The sequence below is a fragment of the Cyprinodon tularosa genome, unplaced genomic scaffold (assembly GCF_016077235.1).
Source record: "Cyprinodon tularosa strain WSP-4 unplaced genomic scaffold, ASM1607723v1 ctg121, whole genome shotgun sequence".
Lineage (NCBI taxonomy): Eukaryota > Metazoa > Chordata > Actinopteri > Cyprinodontiformes > Cyprinodontidae > Cyprinodon > Cyprinodon tularosa.
In genome coordinates this window covers 1,400,150-1,419,371 of record NW_024038015.1, presented here as the reverse complement: position 1 = coordinate 1,419,371, position 19,222 = coordinate 1,400,150, and the positions used below count along the sequence as shown (strand labels likewise).

At 38.4% G+C, this 19,222-nt stretch overlaps 1 protein-coding gene across 1 annotated transcript in view; it reads left to right on the top strand.

The window, feature by feature from the left end:
• Positions 1-19,222, top strand: part of b4galnt4a (beta-1,4-N-acetyl-galactosaminyl transferase 4a) — a 229,398-nt gene that overhangs the window by 135,708 nt on the left and 74,468 nt on the right. Inside the window, exon 3 of the mRNA XM_038275583.1 lies at positions 1,873-1,971. Within this exon, the coding sequence (XP_038131511.1) occupies positions 1,873-1,971 (99 nt within the window). The remainder of the gene's footprint in view (positions 1-1,872; positions 1,972-19,222) is intronic.

The window sequence follows — 19,222 nt, the reverse complement described above, 5'->3', positions numbered from 1 at the left end:
ATAGTGATCTGCTTCAGCAGTGCTGTGTCAATCTCCCTGCCTGCTCCCAGATGAGCTTGTCTGATTGGTTGATGCGGCGCGTCAAGCAGCAAAAGTTCAATTTTTCCGACTCCAGCAGCTGCTGTTGCAGCGCGTTGTGAGCATTAGATGCTCAGATGCTTCAGCTGCTCAAAACACGCTTCAGGATCTTTTACTGTGCCTTGATGACTTTGCATGTAAACTAGCTTCTTTTGCTGCCTCTAGCGCCTGCGATCTGAGCGTAGTATCTGAGTGTGTTTTTCTTTAGTAGATAAAGATTAGAATTTAAGAAACAAAATGTTAAATAGCAGTAGTTTATATTGGTAGTTGGAGCTTCTCTGGTGAGGGTTTATGACATGTGGGCATCAGTGGATTAATCACTAGATAATCAGAGTGAGGAGTGGTGAAAAATTGACATGGTAAGAAAAGTTTTCCTTCCACTGCAACCTAAAGGATCTCATCCAAACAAATGAAAAGAACACTTTGAGAAACCAAAAGATAACTATTAAAAGATAACACTAAAGATAAAATTTTAGTTTTTTTTGTTTTTTTCCAAATTGCCTTTATCTGGAGACAGATCTGATACAGAAGGATGTAAAACTGCAGAAATAACATATAATAATGTTAGCTTTTCTACAAATAGAATTTGCTGCAGGCATCAAGGGGCAATTTCCCACTGTTCAAACACCACATGATTCCTTTCATCTTTGATTTTTACTGACCGCTAAGTCCTGTTGTCTTACGTTTTTATTGTTTTCCTTTCTCGACGTCCCTGCGAGATGCTCCCACTGATGCAACACGAATTTATGTCCTTTATCGAGCGGGTCCGTGTGTGCGTTTCTGTGTGTTCATGCAGACTGTTTGTGAACCTTTCAGTACTCTCAAACATCAGGCGCTTTATGCTTCTCTGGTGGCAGACAGGAAGGGAGCCTCTAGTCACATTTTTTCATCATTACCTTCGTTGCCCTCCTTCATCTTTCTCCCTTGGAAGTTAAAAAAGTAATCAAAGGCTCAGCATCCGACAGCATCTTTACTTCCTCTCTGTCAAAATTTCCCTTTCCTTCCCTTGAATTTATTGCAGACACTAGGACGAAAGCTCCTCTTTTTAAAGGGTGCTGAAAAAAAATCTGCTGTTGGTCTCAGTGGAGGTGTTTTTGTGCTTCTATTGACATCTTTGCTAAATGCAGGATGCTCTGCCACTCATTTAACAGCACTGTGACTTTGTTCCTTCCTCTGGGAGCCAAGCAGGCCTTTGTATTCTGGCAACTGCCTAAGAACTTGCCCTCCTCCGCACATCGTCCTGCCTGTCGCATCATCCCAGAATTAACATGGACATGCTGCTTAGCAGACCACAGAGATGGGAACCAAGCAGCTCTCTGGCTGGAGAGTCAGACTAAATCCCGGATCAGTGCAGAGGAGAGTGCAAGCTTCTTGGAGAGAGAGTCTTGGCTGGATGGGTGGAGATTTTTGGACATTAGAGCTTTTGCAAATAAAGCGCTGGATTAGGAGTAAATGATGATGAAAAAAAAACAAAAAACTGCAGGGTGTTAATAGGGGTCTTCTGGGTAATCCAGTGTTTTATTGGCTTGTTCTTTTCTCTGTGTGTGTATGAGTGTTTTTGTGTGTACTGGCTGTACCTAATGATGGTACTATCTTCCATGTATCACTTATGTAGCATATGTTGAGCTCCATTACCTCTGACACTGTCAGATGGATTTGTTCCTCCATGTACAGATGGATTGATACCTTCAACCTTGAGCCATTTAGACCTGAGCTATAAGTATGTCATTAATCTTTGTTTAATGTTAAACACGGATGAAAATGTGTATTATTTTTCTCTTTGTTTTTGTTTAGGATGATGAGCCAATTGTTGGAGGTGCTGGGAGCAGATACCAAACCCACATTCGAAAGTTTCTTAGCCAGAAACACAAGAAGTTACTATGGAATCCAGAGGTAACACCAGACTTACCATCCTTATTTTCATTTTGTCTTCCCTTGTTATTTTATGTAATACTCACCCTAAGAATTGATTTTCCGTTTATTTCACATTTTGGCATTGCACCCAGAAAGGTTGGCTTGTTTTATCTTCATCTATGAGATTTGGTCATAATTCTTAACTGGAAGGAAATGAAAGCATGGTTTTCTGTTTAGTGTGCTCTTGTATTCAATCCCATTCATGTAAACCTACCTTTCATTGTAACTACAGTTGCAAGTTTTTTGAGTGGTTTCTTCCACCCAGAAACCAAAATATTGCACATCCTTCTTTGCAAAATAACTCAGTCCGATTATGTATAATGTCTCACAACTTCTACAGTATTTTACTATTTCAAACTCTGTACTAAATATATATACCTGCACTTATGGCTTTTGTAATATATATTGGATATAAATTATTCCATTATAGTGATAGTTAACAAGTAACAAGTCAAAAGTTTTCCTCAAAGATTACCCTTTGTTTAGATCTGAGCATACTCTTATCCTCTCTAAACAGCTTCTCTATCCCTGCTGAATAAAAGTAACTCTACAATATGGTGGTGCCTCCCCCATGCTTTAACATAAAGGTATCCTCCTCCTGGTTATGATTAGTGTTAGTTTTCTGCATAAAGTGTTTTTTAAACCTTGCCTGCAAGCTTAATGCTAGCGGTATTTGCACCTTTACATACACAAAATAATTAATCTCACACTGCAACTGTCAAGACAAAACAGAATAATCGATCACATTCGATAATGAGGTTTCAGACAGGACACACGGCTTTGACTAAAGCAAGAGCTGCTGAGCCTCACAGCTGAACCAAAGTCAAAATTTAAATGCAGGAGGACATGTGCATAGCTGCTGATTTCATCTGAGTGATCTGAATGGTAGAGCATATGATTTCATTGTTGAAGGAGAAATGACAAAACGATACAAGCATAAGTTGTTTTGATTTTTCTTGGTGTGTGTTGCTCTTTCATTTCTTACCATTATTGGCTGAAATAAAACTTTTAAGTTGGGCACTAGGTGTGGAGCAGTGCAAGATTTTTAATGTGTAGAGCTAAATCTGAGTGATACAGATTAGCACTATGGCTTACCATTTTGCAAATAGGGCCAGGTTGCAGTAATCTATCACTCAGTCAGAAGCGATAAGAACACAGCATTTTGAAGGTTGGTGATCAATGTTTCTGTCTGATCAGAATGCAGGTATGCATGGTTCATTAGTTTAAACCTTTTGGATGGGTGTTAAAGGAATAGTACACCCAAAACATGATTAGCCTTCATTTTCTACTCATTCCCATGCTGAACAACACTCTGGAGTACTTTTTTGATATCTCAAATGCATCTGGAGATCTGGGAGGCTTCTTGCTGTCTGCTGACATTCAAATAATGGAGGTCTATTGTGCCCGAGACAGAAAGGTCCATTAAAGTCCACAAAAACGTGTCAATATTCCTCCATACTGCTCGTCCAATGTATTCCAAGTGTCCTGAGTGGGTAGCGTCCATAATTTACTCGAAACGAAGTCATTTAGAATGTTTTTAGAGCATAAACAGTAGTGTATAGGATTTCCTGAAAGCGCGCACATGCGCGTTCACGACGCTACGGAAGCCGGCAGACCAAACCAGCGCATTCAGCTCGGCAAAGAACTCATGCTCTTCCTCAACACTGAAGTCCTCAGACATTTTTCTTTCGTTGTTTCTTTCTTTGCACAGGTAAACGGCACATTTCTTCTTCTACGCTTGCATTATTGGCAAAGCAGACGCTGAATGCGCACTTTCATCTGGTTTGGTCTGCCGGCTTCCGTAGCGTCGTGATCGCGCATGTGCGCGCTTTCAGGAAATCCTATACACTACTGTTTATGCTCTAAAAACATTCTAAATGACTTCGTTTCGAGTAAATTCTGGATGCTACCCACTCAGGACACTTGGAATACATTGGACGAGCAGTATGGAGGAATATTGACACGTTTTTGTGGACTTTTATGGACCTTTCTGTCTCGGGCACAATAGACCTCCATTATTTGAATGTCAGCAGACAGCAAGAAGCCTCCCAGATCTCCAGATGCATTTGAGATATCAAAAAAGTACTCCAGAGTGTTGTTCAGCATGGGGGTGAGTAGAAAATGAAGGCTAATCATGTTTTGGGTGTACTATTCCTTTAATCTGCAAGAGGCTGGTGATAAAATTACTAATTCTGTACCCATTAAATGTTATGTCTGGAAACTTTTGAATGGACCCAGGAAGAGATACAGGGGTAATAACTTGGCACAAAGGCATAGGTATTACAGGAAAATGGGCAATATTGATAATGTTATTTATTTAACTTCGGATGGGGCATTTTTAAAGCAGGCACTACTGAGATTACACGTTTGAATTAATTGGTATATATATCACAGCTTGCTTCTTAATGTACTGTAGTCAACTCACCTAAAGCAAAGAAAGGGATCAGTAGACAGGCCAATTAACAACATATTAGTAAGCAGAAAATCAGCTCTTGATTAGTCACATGCAGTGGAGTTTTCTCCAGGGGGGCTATTCATTCAAAATAGACCTACAGGTATACCAAAAACCAATCGAACGTTTACTAAGCTATCATGATTTTTGTTGTTGGCATTCATATAAATAAACTGGATATTTAAATGAATGCCAACAACGAAAAATTTTTTTAAAACACTTCATAAAAACAGAAACATCATTTAATGTACAGGTTTACTTTTTGTACATACATTTTGCAGCTCTGAGGCAAAATAATGTAATGCATGGTGCTATATTGTATCACAAACCTAGAAAACCTATTTATATATATATATATATATATATATATATATATATATATATATATATATATATATATATATATATATATATATATACTATTTATTTTCTGAGTATGTGTTTATTTAAAAGCAGCTATGCAAATTAACAAACATCTAGAAAAAGTACACCATATTATATTATTTTCCATGTGGATCCCAGATTGTTCATTCTTCTTTGCCTTTTCTAAAAAGTGCTTTAAATCATTCATACCTGTCTATATCCATGCTTGGTCAGATCCTGAGATTTGAAAAAGGAGGCAGGCAGTCAAGGCAGCAGAATAAAGCGTTGGCCTCGCTGCATGCAGTTAGCCAAGCCTAGTAGCTAAACTAGAACTAGACTATGAAACGTCTCCCTCTGTCTTTGGATGACTGACTAATTTTGATGTTCGGCTGATCAGGTCCAAATGGTTTCACCTCCAGCTTCTCTTGGAAAGTTTGCTTTAAGGCAGGGGTGCCCAACCTTTTTTAAACCAAGATCTACTTTTGAAGTTGATTGCATGCCAAGATCTACCAAGCCAAACACAAGGGATGGGCAGTATTTTTTTTTTATTTGCACAGGTGGAAAATAAACAGTTAGTCCAACAAACGAGGAAATTATCAATTGTGTCAAAAAATAGGTTGCAAAAACAGAACTTAACAATCTCACAAGAACTTCACACCATATCTCACTCACTCACTCATCATACTCACCAAAACTACAGAAAAGAGTAGTCAAGATCTCCAGACAAAGGCTGTGCAGTCAAAAAATGTAAATAAACCAATTGATACACGAACACACAGTCCAGTAGAGATGAAAAAAAAAAAATGTTAGAACTGTAAATTTACAGTCATATGTTTATATCACTGTTTATATATATATATATATATATATATATATATATTCCCTGCATACTTTTTATTTTTCATTTTATTATTATGAAAATCTACATTGGCCTCTCATGATCAATTATTTGATTAGTGTTTCTTAAAACTTTTTTTTTCTGTCATAGCCATAAATAGGTCTACATTGTAAACTTCTCATGATCTACTGAAACTCCGCCCACGATCGACTAGTAGACTGCGATCGACTGGTTGGGCACCCCTGCTTTAAGGGATTACACTTCCGCGACTTGACCTGTCAATTAGCCACATTACAACTGTGGCGACAGTTCCTGTCAGGGCGCAGCTCTTTTTGCGCCCTTAATGCGGAACTACGTCACCAATCCAATGATGAACAAAACAGCTTTATTCGACATTAAAGATTAAATATTTATCTTGCACATCTAATAAAATATATTGATGTATTTTGAAATATTTTAATTCTATAATTAAACTTTTATTTGTTTTTTTTTTAATGTTTTACTCAAGGTCATTGGTCGGGTGGGGCGGCGCCCTAGCACCCTCTATTGGACAGCCGCCACTGGTCAGATGTTTAGATGAGGTTAATCAAAGGTTTAGGGCATGCATTTGTGTCTGGAAACTAAACTTGTAAAATCTGATTCATAATTTTCTTTGTAACTAATGGTCAGCTTAACAACTTGTGTAAAACTTTGTGTGTTGTTCTTCTGGGCAACCAGAGGCAAAGTTAAATTCATTATTATTATTATGCATAAGAAATGACTGACTTTCTCTTCTCTATTCTTAGTGCATAACTTTCTAACAAATTAAATTGTTTTTTTGTTTTTTTTTTGTTTTTTTATAAGAATGTATTTAAAGGATGTCTGAATACAGCATCAACTGAATATAATAATCTAACATTGATTCCGTCTCTCAAAACGGCTTTCACTCTGTTCCCTTAGCATAACTATCACACCATATATATTTATGCTAAAGTAACAGACACAAAATCCCCCACATAATATAGTTCACATCACTAGAGTCAATTGTCTTGTCTCTTTTTACTGTCAAGGCTCTGTGCATGGAAAATTATTTTATTTTCCATTGCACTTTCAAAAAGACGATTCACTTTGAAAAAAAAACTGTCTGGCTGGGATGAAAGCCAAACATCTCTCTGAATCTTGGGCATGTTGACTATAAAAACAGAACAAATTAAACTTGATTTTAAGGCTGAATCACAGCATGCCTGTTTTATTCTTCTTCCCTTTTTTGTTCGTGTGAAGACCACAGGAGATTTTCATAGTGTTGAACACGATTTCACTGACTAATGATATTTTCTTCTTTGTCATGTGGACTCAAATAAAAGCAAAGGAGTCTTTGATGGGAAATACATGTTTTAGCACCTAACAAATTACATTTTATACGAGGCAGTGTAGCTTCTCTTGTTTGACTCAGTGCTGCAGTTCCCAGAACAGTTTCCAGCAATGAGATATAAACCAAAAGTATATGCTTTGATGCTTCGGGGTTTAGTGCCACGTACACCTACTTCCCCTGATCCTGTAAATCCAGATGAAATTTTTTTGTTATAAAATAAAACCACAGCACACTGTAAAAGGTTTTTCAAAGAACTTCTAATTATCTTTGAAATGTCCTTGCAAGTAGCCAGACTCTCTACTTGGCTTTAAAATTCGTCATGATTAAAAATTCTTTAAAGTTTCTCAAGCTATCCATTTTTTTCTAATTTACTTTCATTACCCTTACAAAAGTTAAGTTTTTACTTCTTTGTAAATATGCAAAGTGTTAACACAGTGACAAAGGCAACATTTTACCACTGCAAGCCTCAGAGTATTAAGTGGGAAGGTATGTGACAAAACTTTAGGAAGAGGACAAAACTAAAATAAAATTTTAAAAGATCTGCCAGGAGAAACCCTAACAGGTATATTTTGATTAAACTTTCATAAGCTTTTGTCAACTGAAATTGTTAATTCATCTTTAGCTAATGTTTTGTGTCTCTTGAGCCTGATTAGTCTGTGTTGTTTATCTAAAGCATGGCATCTACTCTGGAAAAAACTTTCTCAACAACTAGAGTTTACATCCAGCCTTTTGATCTGTTACTGTTCAGTTGCATATAAGAAATAAAGGTAACATTATGGAAACATAAAATTTGAAAGTGGTCTTCAAACAGATAAGGGAAACCAACCAAGAATTAAGTTTATTCTCAGTTTAGACCCAGTGCATGCAGTATAAACAGAGGGGATTTAAAAATGACACCAGGTAATGATCATGGTTTCATGGAAAAATATTGATGTGACTAAATTAATCCTTTTTGTATGGATAAGAAGTGAAACAGTTTAGCTTTACATTTTTCAGCTTAATTAAAAAACAAATCAGCTTTTTTTAGTGAGTTGTTGATAGTTGTATGCATGAAGGAAGGAGCTGTCTGGTCTGTCTTGAACTGAATCTCAAGAAGCTTTTGATTGAAGACACTGTTGCTTAACGTGTTTTTTTTTTTTTTTTGTTTTTTTTTTTGCCAATAAGGCTCTTGGAATAGGTAGATGTCCCAAAAGTGGATAATAGCAAAACTGATTTGCTTTCACGGACAGAACATTATGACTTTTGCCATAAGGTTCTGCTTGGTACTTGTATATGAAACTTTATTGGAAAAAAGGTTTTCTGAAGAGGATGCTTACTGCTATCAGGACAAGGCAGGAGACCAAAATGGCAATGCCCTATGCACAAGGTTTTCAGTCACAGGGCACAAGGAACTGAACCAAATGCAACTTATCAGTGTTTTGATAAAGAAATGATGATCTGCGCTTGTTTTGCAGCTGAGGATTCTTGAAACCCTTTTGCTTGCTCAGTCAGTCAACATGAACTCAACATGAACTCTAATAATTTCAAAGTGAAATAAGAGGCTGAATAGCAGCTTGTTTTTTTCCAAATTGGCTAATCAGACAAGAGGGGGAGTGGCGGCCTAGTAGGGGGAGTGGTGGCTTAGTGGTTAAGGCATTGCGCTTGGCTCCCAGAGGTTCTGAGTTCAAGCTCCACTCCCGCAGACTGCCACTCTAGCTCCCTGAGCAAGACCCTTCACTTCACACTGCTCCCTGGGCGCTGCACAATGGCAGCCCACTGCTCCCAGAGGGGATGGGTTAAATGCAGAGAGTGCATATCTCCAGTGTGTCATGATGTTTTAAAGAGATCTGACCCACAATGCAGGAAACCACTCAGAGAAACCAGAGTAAAAGTTTAACAGGTTTATTAGGAGTCCAGATGGGTTGGATTCAGGTGAACTCAGAGGGCTGGTGAACCGGAACTGGAAGTAAGAGGGGAAGTTCACAGAGGTTAGTTCAGGGTCCGTGGGAACTTTAAACGACGTCTTGCAAAAACAGAGGTAAACTGGACTCATGTTTGCGGAGAAAGGTTTCTTCCCAGTATCCAGTCGGTGTGGGTTTTTCCAGAGATAGAGTGGCTCGTTGGAGGGCGGACAGGTTTTGGTTTGGTTGGTTCCTGAGGAGCAATGGAGTAAACTGCCACTTAGATTTCCAGGAGTACTTGAACGGGACGTGTGGAGATAAATCCCCTGCTCAGTGTGAAGCTCAAACAAATCCTTCCAGGGGGGAGAAGGCCAATAATCCAGCATGCAGGATGACTTCCTGTCAAAAGGCAAAAGACAAAAACAATGTTAGAACTCAGAGAAACAAAGACTCCGTTAGACTCAGCTCAACTCAACTCAGCTAGAGTACCCAAAACTGACAAACACTTTGGCATCGAAGTAGTGACAGTCCCCCACTCAAATAATCCCCAGTGATGAGCCAACCAGCCGCAGGTGTGCAGGAGGACCAAGAGGACAGGGCACCACCTGGTGAAGGAGGGAGAGAAAAACATCAAAACACAACCCACACAGATTGGATTCCTAACACAGTGTGAGATCAATAATGTTCAATTATTATTTATTCATCTTGCCCAACAAAGGAAAGAAGCTGAAAATCTAAATATTTAGGACATTTTAAATGGTTGAATTATTTGTCTGAGTTTGTATTTGTTAAATTGTAAAGATCATTAGGTAACATGAAAATTGTTGGTGGATGTAATTTCCTTTCTGCATGTTACTGGTAAAATATGCTGGTAAAGATTCTCAGTCATCTTCACCAACAAAAAAAAAAAAAAAAATGGTAAATGGCATGTACTTATATAGCGCCTTTATTCAAGTTAGGAGACTTGACCAAAGCGCTTTACACTACATTCATTCACCCATTCACACACATACTGATGGTGGCAAGCTACATTGTAGCCACAGCTGCCCAGGGGCTCACTGACAGAAGCGGGGCTGCCGTACACTGGTGCCACCGGGCCCTCTGACCACCATCAGTAGACAATGCAGGTGAAGTGTCTTGCAAGTACACAACGACACCGAAAGTCGAAGTCGGGGCTTGAACCGTCAACCCTTCGATTTCAGGGCAAACTCCTACATCCAACACCACTGTCGCAAAGGTTCTCAGTCATCCAGGTCATAGTCATTCCAAAAAAGCTAGAAAACGATCCTCTGGACTTTGTTTCCAAGTTTGAAGACTTCTTTTTTTTACTTTTTTGGAATGTTACTTGTGAAAGAATTTTGTTACTTTTCCTGTGAAAAATGAATCTTCACAATAATTTGATAAAAAAAATATATATTTATTTCAAATCACACAAAAAGTTTCTGTTTAGCTTCCACTGATACAATGATAATCCAAGGCCAAGTTAACTGAAAAAAAAAACACTTTCAAACTCTCTCATCTTCACAAACTATCTGTCCTTCCATGTTTTTGGTGCATGGCCAGGATGAAGAAGGACTGGGGGATCACTGAGCTGGCACTGTCAGACATGTCTGCCTAAGTCTGCCTGCAAGCGAATGGAGCTGTAAATCAGCTGTCAGAGACTGGGTGAAGTTATATAGGCACCAGACGATCTTAATAGAATGTGATGTAAGACATATTAAAAATAAAATGTTTTATCTTTTTATTTTCATTTATTAATCAATCAATTAACCAATCAGAAGCAAATTATTTTTTTTTCTGTAGCTATTGCTTTGTTTGTTGTCTTAATTAGAATCCTCCACGACAAGCCGTGGACGCATCCACAGGTGACAAAGGATTAGCGTTGGTATTCTGCTGCGTGTAGTCAATCAAAGACAGCACGATTTCATAAACACTTAAATGAAATGAAGATTAGAGAGCAAGCTCCTGGCTGGCTTTGTAAACAGTCAAACTAGCCGCAGTCAAAGGTGAAACAGTCATTTTCAGATGCTTTCAATACTTTGTTTAATGAGTAGCAGAAAAGAAAGTGTTGTTAAAAGAAAAACATTTTGTGTTTTACCTTCTATTTTAAATGCTGTGATGCATTTAAAATATTAAGCCATATTGAGGTGTAAGAGCACATGTGGAGATCAATAAATGGGTTTACCAGGGAAAATATTTCTGTCTTTTAACACCTTTTCAAGAGGAAAGCCTTATTCAATAGTTTTTCCGGAAGTCGATTTGGACAACCTGTTTTTTCCCCTTAGGACGGAAGTGGTGAGGATTTTGTGGCTCAACACAGACATGTGACTCATATGGAGACTAGTTGCTTTTGTCTCCTATAACATGGATCCAGTGAAAAGTCTGTTGGATTCTTGTGTTTTGGTGTCTGTGAGGTGTGGTATTTTTAGATCTTTACTGTTCAGTCTGTCTATCAAAAAGGCTGCATGTCCAAAAAATGACTCATTGCTCTTTTCTCCAGTAGAAAATAGGAAAAAATGTCTAATATTTTGTAGTGAGATTGTATTGCAAAGGATTTCGCCAAATCTGAGTCAGATCCTCTGCATTGTAGAAAAGAAAGGGTAAACAACTCATTGCTGGATGTTTGACAAAATTGTGTTCTCTTCAGGAAGAACCGGCCTAACCACGCTCCACTGCTCATCAACAGCTCAGCAGTAGAGGTGTTCAGCAGCACCACATTCCTGGGTGTGCACATTACAGACAACCTCACATGGACTGTAAAACTAGTCAAAAGGGTACTTCCTGGGGAGGATGAGGAAAGCCCACCTGCCTCCACCCATGCTCACGACCAGTGTTAGGCACGTTACTTTGAAAAAGTAATTAGTTATAGTTACTAGTTACTTCTCCCAAAAAGTGACCGAGTTAGTAACTGAGTTACTCCACAATAAAAGTAACTAGTTACTAGTAAAAGTAACTTTTGCGTTTTTCGCCCCCGTAACCCTCACCATCCGGCCCCCACCTTCTCGCCGTGTGTTTCAAAAGCCAGCTGAATAGAGTGGACGACAAAGACAAGAACCTGCAGAGAGTTTTGCATTTATTGCAACTCAACGTAAATAACATCAGGGGGGAACGCTATCTGACGGGCGTATAAACCCCGTCAGATAGCGTTCCCCCTGCTTAACATGGGTGGAATCTGATGCGGTGTAAATATCATCAGGCTGCATTACCTCTACTTATGGGTTTGAAGTTTTTCCGGTGAGTGTATGAAATTAATAACTGGAGATGTCGAAAATCCTGTGTGTTTGGGTTGTTATAGATAATGCAAAATCTATCTATCTATCTATCTATCTATCTATCTATCTATCTATCTATCTATCTATCTATCTATCTATCTATCTATCTATCTATCTATCTATCTATCTATCTATCTATCTATCTATCCATCTATCCATCCATCCATCCATCCATCCATCCATCCATCCATCCATCCATCCATCCATCCATCCATCCATCCATCCATCCATCCACATTTCTCCCTTTCTCCATATAGGCTAACACTTGATCGTTCACGCTCTCCATAGTTCCCCTGTGGCGCGAGCACAGGGCGGCTGTTACGCGCCTTTAGCAAGCATGCGCGTTTCCTGTCGCTTGCGCAGTGAATCGTGCCGCCTGCGCTGTGCAGAGATCAAGGGGAAACCGTATCTGATGGCGAAACGCAGCTCGACGTAACACCGGTATTAGCCCGGTATGAGCCCTCCTCACTCTCCATCTCTCTGTGTGTGCTGTACGTTAACACCCACCAGCGGAAACACCAACCTACCTAACTGACAGACGTAATCTCACTATACATCAGCCAATCTCATCCTCCCCTCTCTCATGACAAGGCGTGCACGAGTCCTATCATGAAAAAAAGGTTCATTGTGCGACCTGAGTAACGCGCAGTAACGGGGTGTCGACAATGGTAACTGCGGTATAGTTACAGTCAAAGTAGTTAGTTAGATTACTCGTTACTAAAAAAGGGTAACGGCGTTACTAACGTCTCACTGTGTGGTGTGGAGGCTGCAGCACCCCAGACTGGAAGAAAGTCAGAAGAGTGGTGAGAATAGCAGAGAGGACCATCTGGGCTCCTCTTCCCTCCAGTAAAGACATTTCATCCCAGCGCTGCGTGCCCCGAGCCCATAACATCATCAATGACCCCTCAAACCCCTACCATGGACTATTCTCCCTGCTGCCCTCTGGGAAGAGGCTTTGCAGCATTCAATGAGGTTCCAGCAGATTCTGCAAGAGTTTCTTCCCCACTACGGTTAGACTGCTGAACTACTGAGACACTCTAAATCATGTCACAGACTCTGCTTGGCGAGAACTCAACACTGTACTTACGTTCTTGTGAATTGAGAAACGGCCCTTATTTTCTTATCTTGACAGCAATCTAGACTTTGCTTCACCAGATCTTGTCAGTCTTAACATTATGGCCCAGTTAAGAAGCGATCACAATGTTATGACAATACATTAACCAAAACACCGCGTTACATCATCTGTTTCTAAAGTTAGCCAACTGTTGTCTCCTGCTGACATGTCTTAATTTAGTGTATTTTATCTAAGTGCTATGCTAATGATAATATATGTACTTCCTGTTTCAATAGGATTTGTTGATATAGGTCTCATAAAATGCTTCAGAAACATAATCATGTATCATCCATCGTAACAATGGATGGATGGATGGATGGAAATCCAAGACAAAATATTTATCAAACTCAATGCAAACTCAAAGTTTATGTGTTATTTTGGAGAAGAATATATTTTCATTTTCTTATTTTCACCTTTGCAAAGTTTATTAAACTGTAAGACAATTTTAGTTCAGCTACAAAAATTATAATTCTCTATATTAAACAATAAAAGATATTTTATATGTTCTACCACTTTTTGCCTTAAATATTATGTTCTATGTTGCTTTTTAACTGGGGTTGACAGTGTTAGCTGGTGTGATAGCTCATCCGTGGATCCACAGAGCCATTGTTTGTCTGTACCTTAGTGCCAGCAGGAGCTCAGAAGGCTGTGCCAGATTTTAGATAGGAAGACAGACACTTGGAGGAATGGAATGAATAAAACAAAAAAAATAATAAATTATCTGTTTGCATGCTGGTTAACAGTGAGACCAGATGGAGGAGAGAGTGGATAGTGGAGAGTTTGAGAGATGATATGCTGTGACTAGATCACACAAAAAGGGAGGTGAGAAGGAAGATGGTGCCCATGGACACAAACCTTTTTGAAGCATTTTTTTATTCATAACAAAAAAAACAAACATAAATTATATGCATTAAATACATTGTATTTTGTTTCAGTCAAGGACAGCCCTGAAGAGAAATGACTGTAAAAACAACCAAAAACATATCTTTTATAAAGACAGGATAACTAAGTTTAATCATCCTGCATTTTTGAATGGACACATCCGAAAAAAACTACTAATAGCATTGGTAGTCTTTTCCGGTGTATAGAGCTAATGCTAGATTGCTCAAGATGCAGCTTTTTAAACCTATTTTCTATCTTTTATAACTACATTGTTCAAAAATGTTATTGCCATTTTAGCTTTTTTCTTTGGTAGTAGCATTCACACAAAATAATGTTGGAGGCAATGTGATTTGTATTGCTTATGGCGTGTTTGCCGGTAAAGAAAAAGATGTTTGCTTTTTTTTTTTTTATATATATATTTGCTTTTCTTAATAACGGATTTAACCAAAAGTACACTCTTCATCCAATTTCTCATCGCATCTCTCACTTAAATATTTTTTTTTCTTTTCAAAAAATTCTATCAAATTTAGATTCATATGTTGCAGGAAAATCTTTGTTCCCTCTACCCTGTACAACAAATTCTGAAAGCAGAAGTTGAATGCTGACAGTTAAGCTCAGGGCGACTAGACAGAAGTAAGAAACTGACAGCTTTTGATACCTCAGGGATGGAAAGATGGATATAGAAAACTAGAAGCCAGAGGAAAGATGAAGACTGTATACTGTGAGATTTAGAATAGTGGGACTAAAGGTCCTTAGAGATGCCATAGAAAAGCAACAATAAGAGAAAGAAAATCAAGAAAGAAAATCAAATTATATAATCGAGGTGAACCAAGGACAATGCAAACGACTAAAAAAGCTACATACTTTCACACCACGCTCTCTGATTTAGGCCACAAACATCACTCTTACCCTGCTGCTGCCTGCAAAAATGAGCACATTATACACAAGTGCCCCCGAGCAGGAGACTGAATTTACAGCCGATAGCTCCAGGGCCACACTGATGGATGTTTAAATGAATGTTTGAGATGCCTAAGCTGCCCACTTATTGCTGTTTGTCAATAGGAGTGGCAAGAAGGGGCCAGGCCAAAAAAAGCTTTGCTTTAAAACCCATGAGATCTATTAAAAGCCTTGCATAAGGCATTTTTAGATAAGAACCGCTTGCTAAATCTTTTTACCTTGCACTATCTGTCCTCCATTTTTCTCCATATATTGCGTTTATAGACATCAAGCATATATCTTTGTAAACTAAGTAATCTATGTATGTAATCCGAGTATTCTATCTATGTAATCTGAGTAAACTGTCTATGTAATCTGAGTAATCTATCTATACTGAATAATCTGAGTAATCTACTGAGTAATCTTAGTAATCATGTAACCTGAGTAATCTATGTATGTAATAGAGTAATCTATGTATGTGTTTGAGTATCTGAGTAATCTATTTATGTAATCAAGTAATCTGAGTAATCTCAGTTCTCGATGTAATAAAATAATTTATGTAATCAGGACTAGAGTTTGACGGATATGTCTGACCTGTGGGGATCCCCACAGGTTTATTCTGGTGCTCCTCTTGTTCAGTCATTCAACCTCTATATGATCACATGACGATTAGATTAATAAATTTTTTACTAGCAACGTATCCTATCACAATTACCCAGATGATACTCAGATCTATGTTTTACTGACGGTGGGTGAACATGGACCTGTGGATACTCTGTACCATTCTATCAATGGTAATGGTGTGTTTTTTTGTTGTTGCTGTTTTTTACCAGTGTCATGAGCTAAATGAGGACTAAAATTGTTTGTCATCTGTTTGTCATCAGCCATCAGTTTCGATTACACTGGTAGTAAGACAGCGTTTGTCAAAGTATGTAAACAGTAATCTGAGTACTTGAGTACTGTAATAATCAGGTAATTGGAGTAATAGAAGTAATCTGAGTGCTCAAGTAATCAGAATAATCTGAGTAACCTAGTAATCGAGTACTCTATGAAATCTAATAAAGTCATCCATGTAATTCAGTAATCTATGTTATGCAGAAATCTACTGTATGTAATGTAGATTATGGATTGATGAATGGGTTTGGATAAGTTAGAATAACCTTTACCTAGCTGTTGCTGTTATGGTGTGCTTTGAAAACAAAAGCAGCTCATGATTAATTCATCTGCTGTAATTGCTCTTCTGCTGTCATTGCAAAGTCTGTTTTTGTTTTTTTGTATCGTTGTCATGAGCGAAATGAGGATGACATTTCTTTGTCCGGCCATCTGTTAGGATTATAGTGGTTGAAAGACACCCTCTGTCAACATCTTTCTTGTAAAACCTTAAATGTGGGCACAGCTCGGCAGGAATACATTTCTCTTTGCTTAATACTAGAAAAAAGATAGCAAAATCGTTACAGCATCGCATTTCAGTAATTTTCACAAACTTTATACAATAGTTTTCTGAAATGAAGTTTAGGGGCAAAGTGAAATTGGAAGAGTCCCCTCAGCATCATCTGCATTCAATAACCCAATCATGCGCCTCTGCTTCAGTCAATCACCATCAATTCTTCTTCCCCTTTAGCCAACCATCATGTAAGGATCTACTTAAAGCTCTCCATCCACAGGCTCTCCTTGTCTTCAGCTGACCTTCAAACTCCCTCCATCCCATTTCCTCCATCATTCTCTGCAACTCTGTGTAGCTTACTTCTCCTCTGGCCTCCACTCCACCATCAGTGTCCAGATCCTACAATGGTCATCCAAGCAAATCAGTTCAGTTGCTTTTATTTGTCCCAGTATGGGCAGTTTTTGTGCAGTAGCAGTACACCTTTCACACACACGATCACATTTTACAAATAAAAATAAAAGAAAAACAAGAAACACATAAAAACCGAAGCTTCTATGTCTGGGTCAGAGTGCCGAAGAACTGTCAGATTAATTAATAAATCTCTCTAATTGCCACTTTTCTTTTTGTGTGATTATCTCCAGGCTGAAATCCTTGTTTGTTTATCCTAACAGAACTAAGTTCCATAGGGTAGGGTTATTATGAAAAGATCTTTTCCTAAACTTTAACTTCCAGATCATGCCTTCAATAGTCCCCTCTAATACGTTTTTTTCCCTTTAATGTCATTTTTCCTCCACTAATTTAATCTTTTTCTTGAGTCTACCACTCTCTCTTGCAAAAGAAAATCAAACCACCCCACTGGTTGCTTACCTAAGTATCAGAGGCTCCAACTACTTTTTTCAGTTACGTATAAGAAAATACCAAATTCACAGGACTTGGTTGTTATCTTAGTTTTAGAGATTTTTTTTTCTTTTCAAAGAGACCTTTGAGACACTATCCATACAAAAAAAGTTTTAAAATTAGATTTTGGTACACAGTTACCAGCTCCAGGCAGCATCTTGTCAAAGCCCTTTACTTTTATTCTATGGTTCCCCCCAAACTCCAGACGCCATTTAGAGTTTTTTTTTTCTTTTTCTTTTTCATCATAGTCTCTATTTAGTCCACATATAGTTGTTAAAAAATAGGGCTGCGTTTGGTCATTCTGATTTTGTCTGTCTTGAATCCAATATTAGATGATGAAAAAGATGTTTCAAGCCCAGTATTGAACATCTTTTCAGTGATCTAAAGATTACAGCTTTTCACCTCTCACTTTTCCAGAAAATCTCAATGTTTTTTGGAGGTAATTATATATAATCTTTTCAATGTCTTTTCAATCCTTGTTTTCAATGTCTTTTCAATCCTAATTATATATAATCTTTTCAATGTCTTTTCAATCCTTTTTTGCTCGGTTGGTTGATTTGCAGATTGTACTAGAAGCATATTTATTTTTTAGTAATACAATCTGAACAATTAGATGGCTGAACAACTGAATAATGTTTGTGGCACCGTTACATCAGAAAGTTAAAGTAAAAATTAGGAGTGAGTATTGGCAAAGGTGTTGTGATACTTGTCATGTCTGGTCACAATAGGATATTATCAGGATCTTGCAATATATAGTATATATTGCTATATTTTGCCTAGCTATGAAATAAATACAGATAAAAAAAGCAAGTGCTGGATATGTTCATCAGATGTTTGGGGTTTGAGTCAGTCCACATCTTTCGCTGTGACTGCCTCGACTACAGAAATTGCTCTGCGGTGCACAGCAAAAGGGCTCTACGGGGCTATTTACTGTACCTGAGTGGAGGTAGCCCATTTTCCCTCAATGCCTTAGATTTTTTATAATTTCTTTATCGATATTAGGAACCGAAAGATCGATATATTGAGAAGCCAAAAATCACGATATATCGCCAAATAGATTTTTTTCCCCCACACCACTCAAAATAAATATCTACCCATACCCAGAAGGGAAGAAAGGAGGGAAGGAAGGGAAAGCAGTGTGTTAACCCTATGTTCTTTTTTTCTTTGTTGTGTTGGGCAGCCATTTCTAGTCCTTTGACTGTTTTATGTGATAGGCTCACTGGTGTTGACTCTCTAGCCACCGGCACACACAAAAAGACTAGTTTCAGCTTTTGAAATGGGGCCAAAGTAGGGAATCCAGCTTTAGCTTTGATCTTCCAGAGCACCTCACTGTGCCGTTCTACTGTTGTTTTTGTTAGAGCCAGCTTTCTGTTTAAGCTGTGTGTGATGTTCTAAATGTCTGTGGCAGCATTGCAGAGGCTTCCTGCTGAGTCTGCCGTCACATATTAATGAGATGCCATGTGTGTGGACAATGACTGCCAGTGTGTTGATCAAGTACCGGTATAACATTTTTACCTGATGTCAGTGTGATAAGGTTTGAAAACGACAGCCTTCTCTACCTAAACATTGATTCCTTATCTTCCATTTTTTTGGATGAGCAGACATTTTTGTGCTCTGAGTGGAAGCTGTTCCCCAGAGCAGAATGGTTTCACCATCTGTCTGTGCCGTGTCCTGTGATTTCCCTCTGTAATTCAGACAAATGTCAGACTGTGGGTTGGGAATGACCTTTGAACAACTGCTCCAGACCTTCTCAATTCATGTTTCTTCTTAACGCTCCTCATGAGCCCTCTATCACATTTTGATGCTATTCAGGTGTGCTAACATTTAAAGCAAAAGTGCTGCATTTTCTATTTCTATTTTG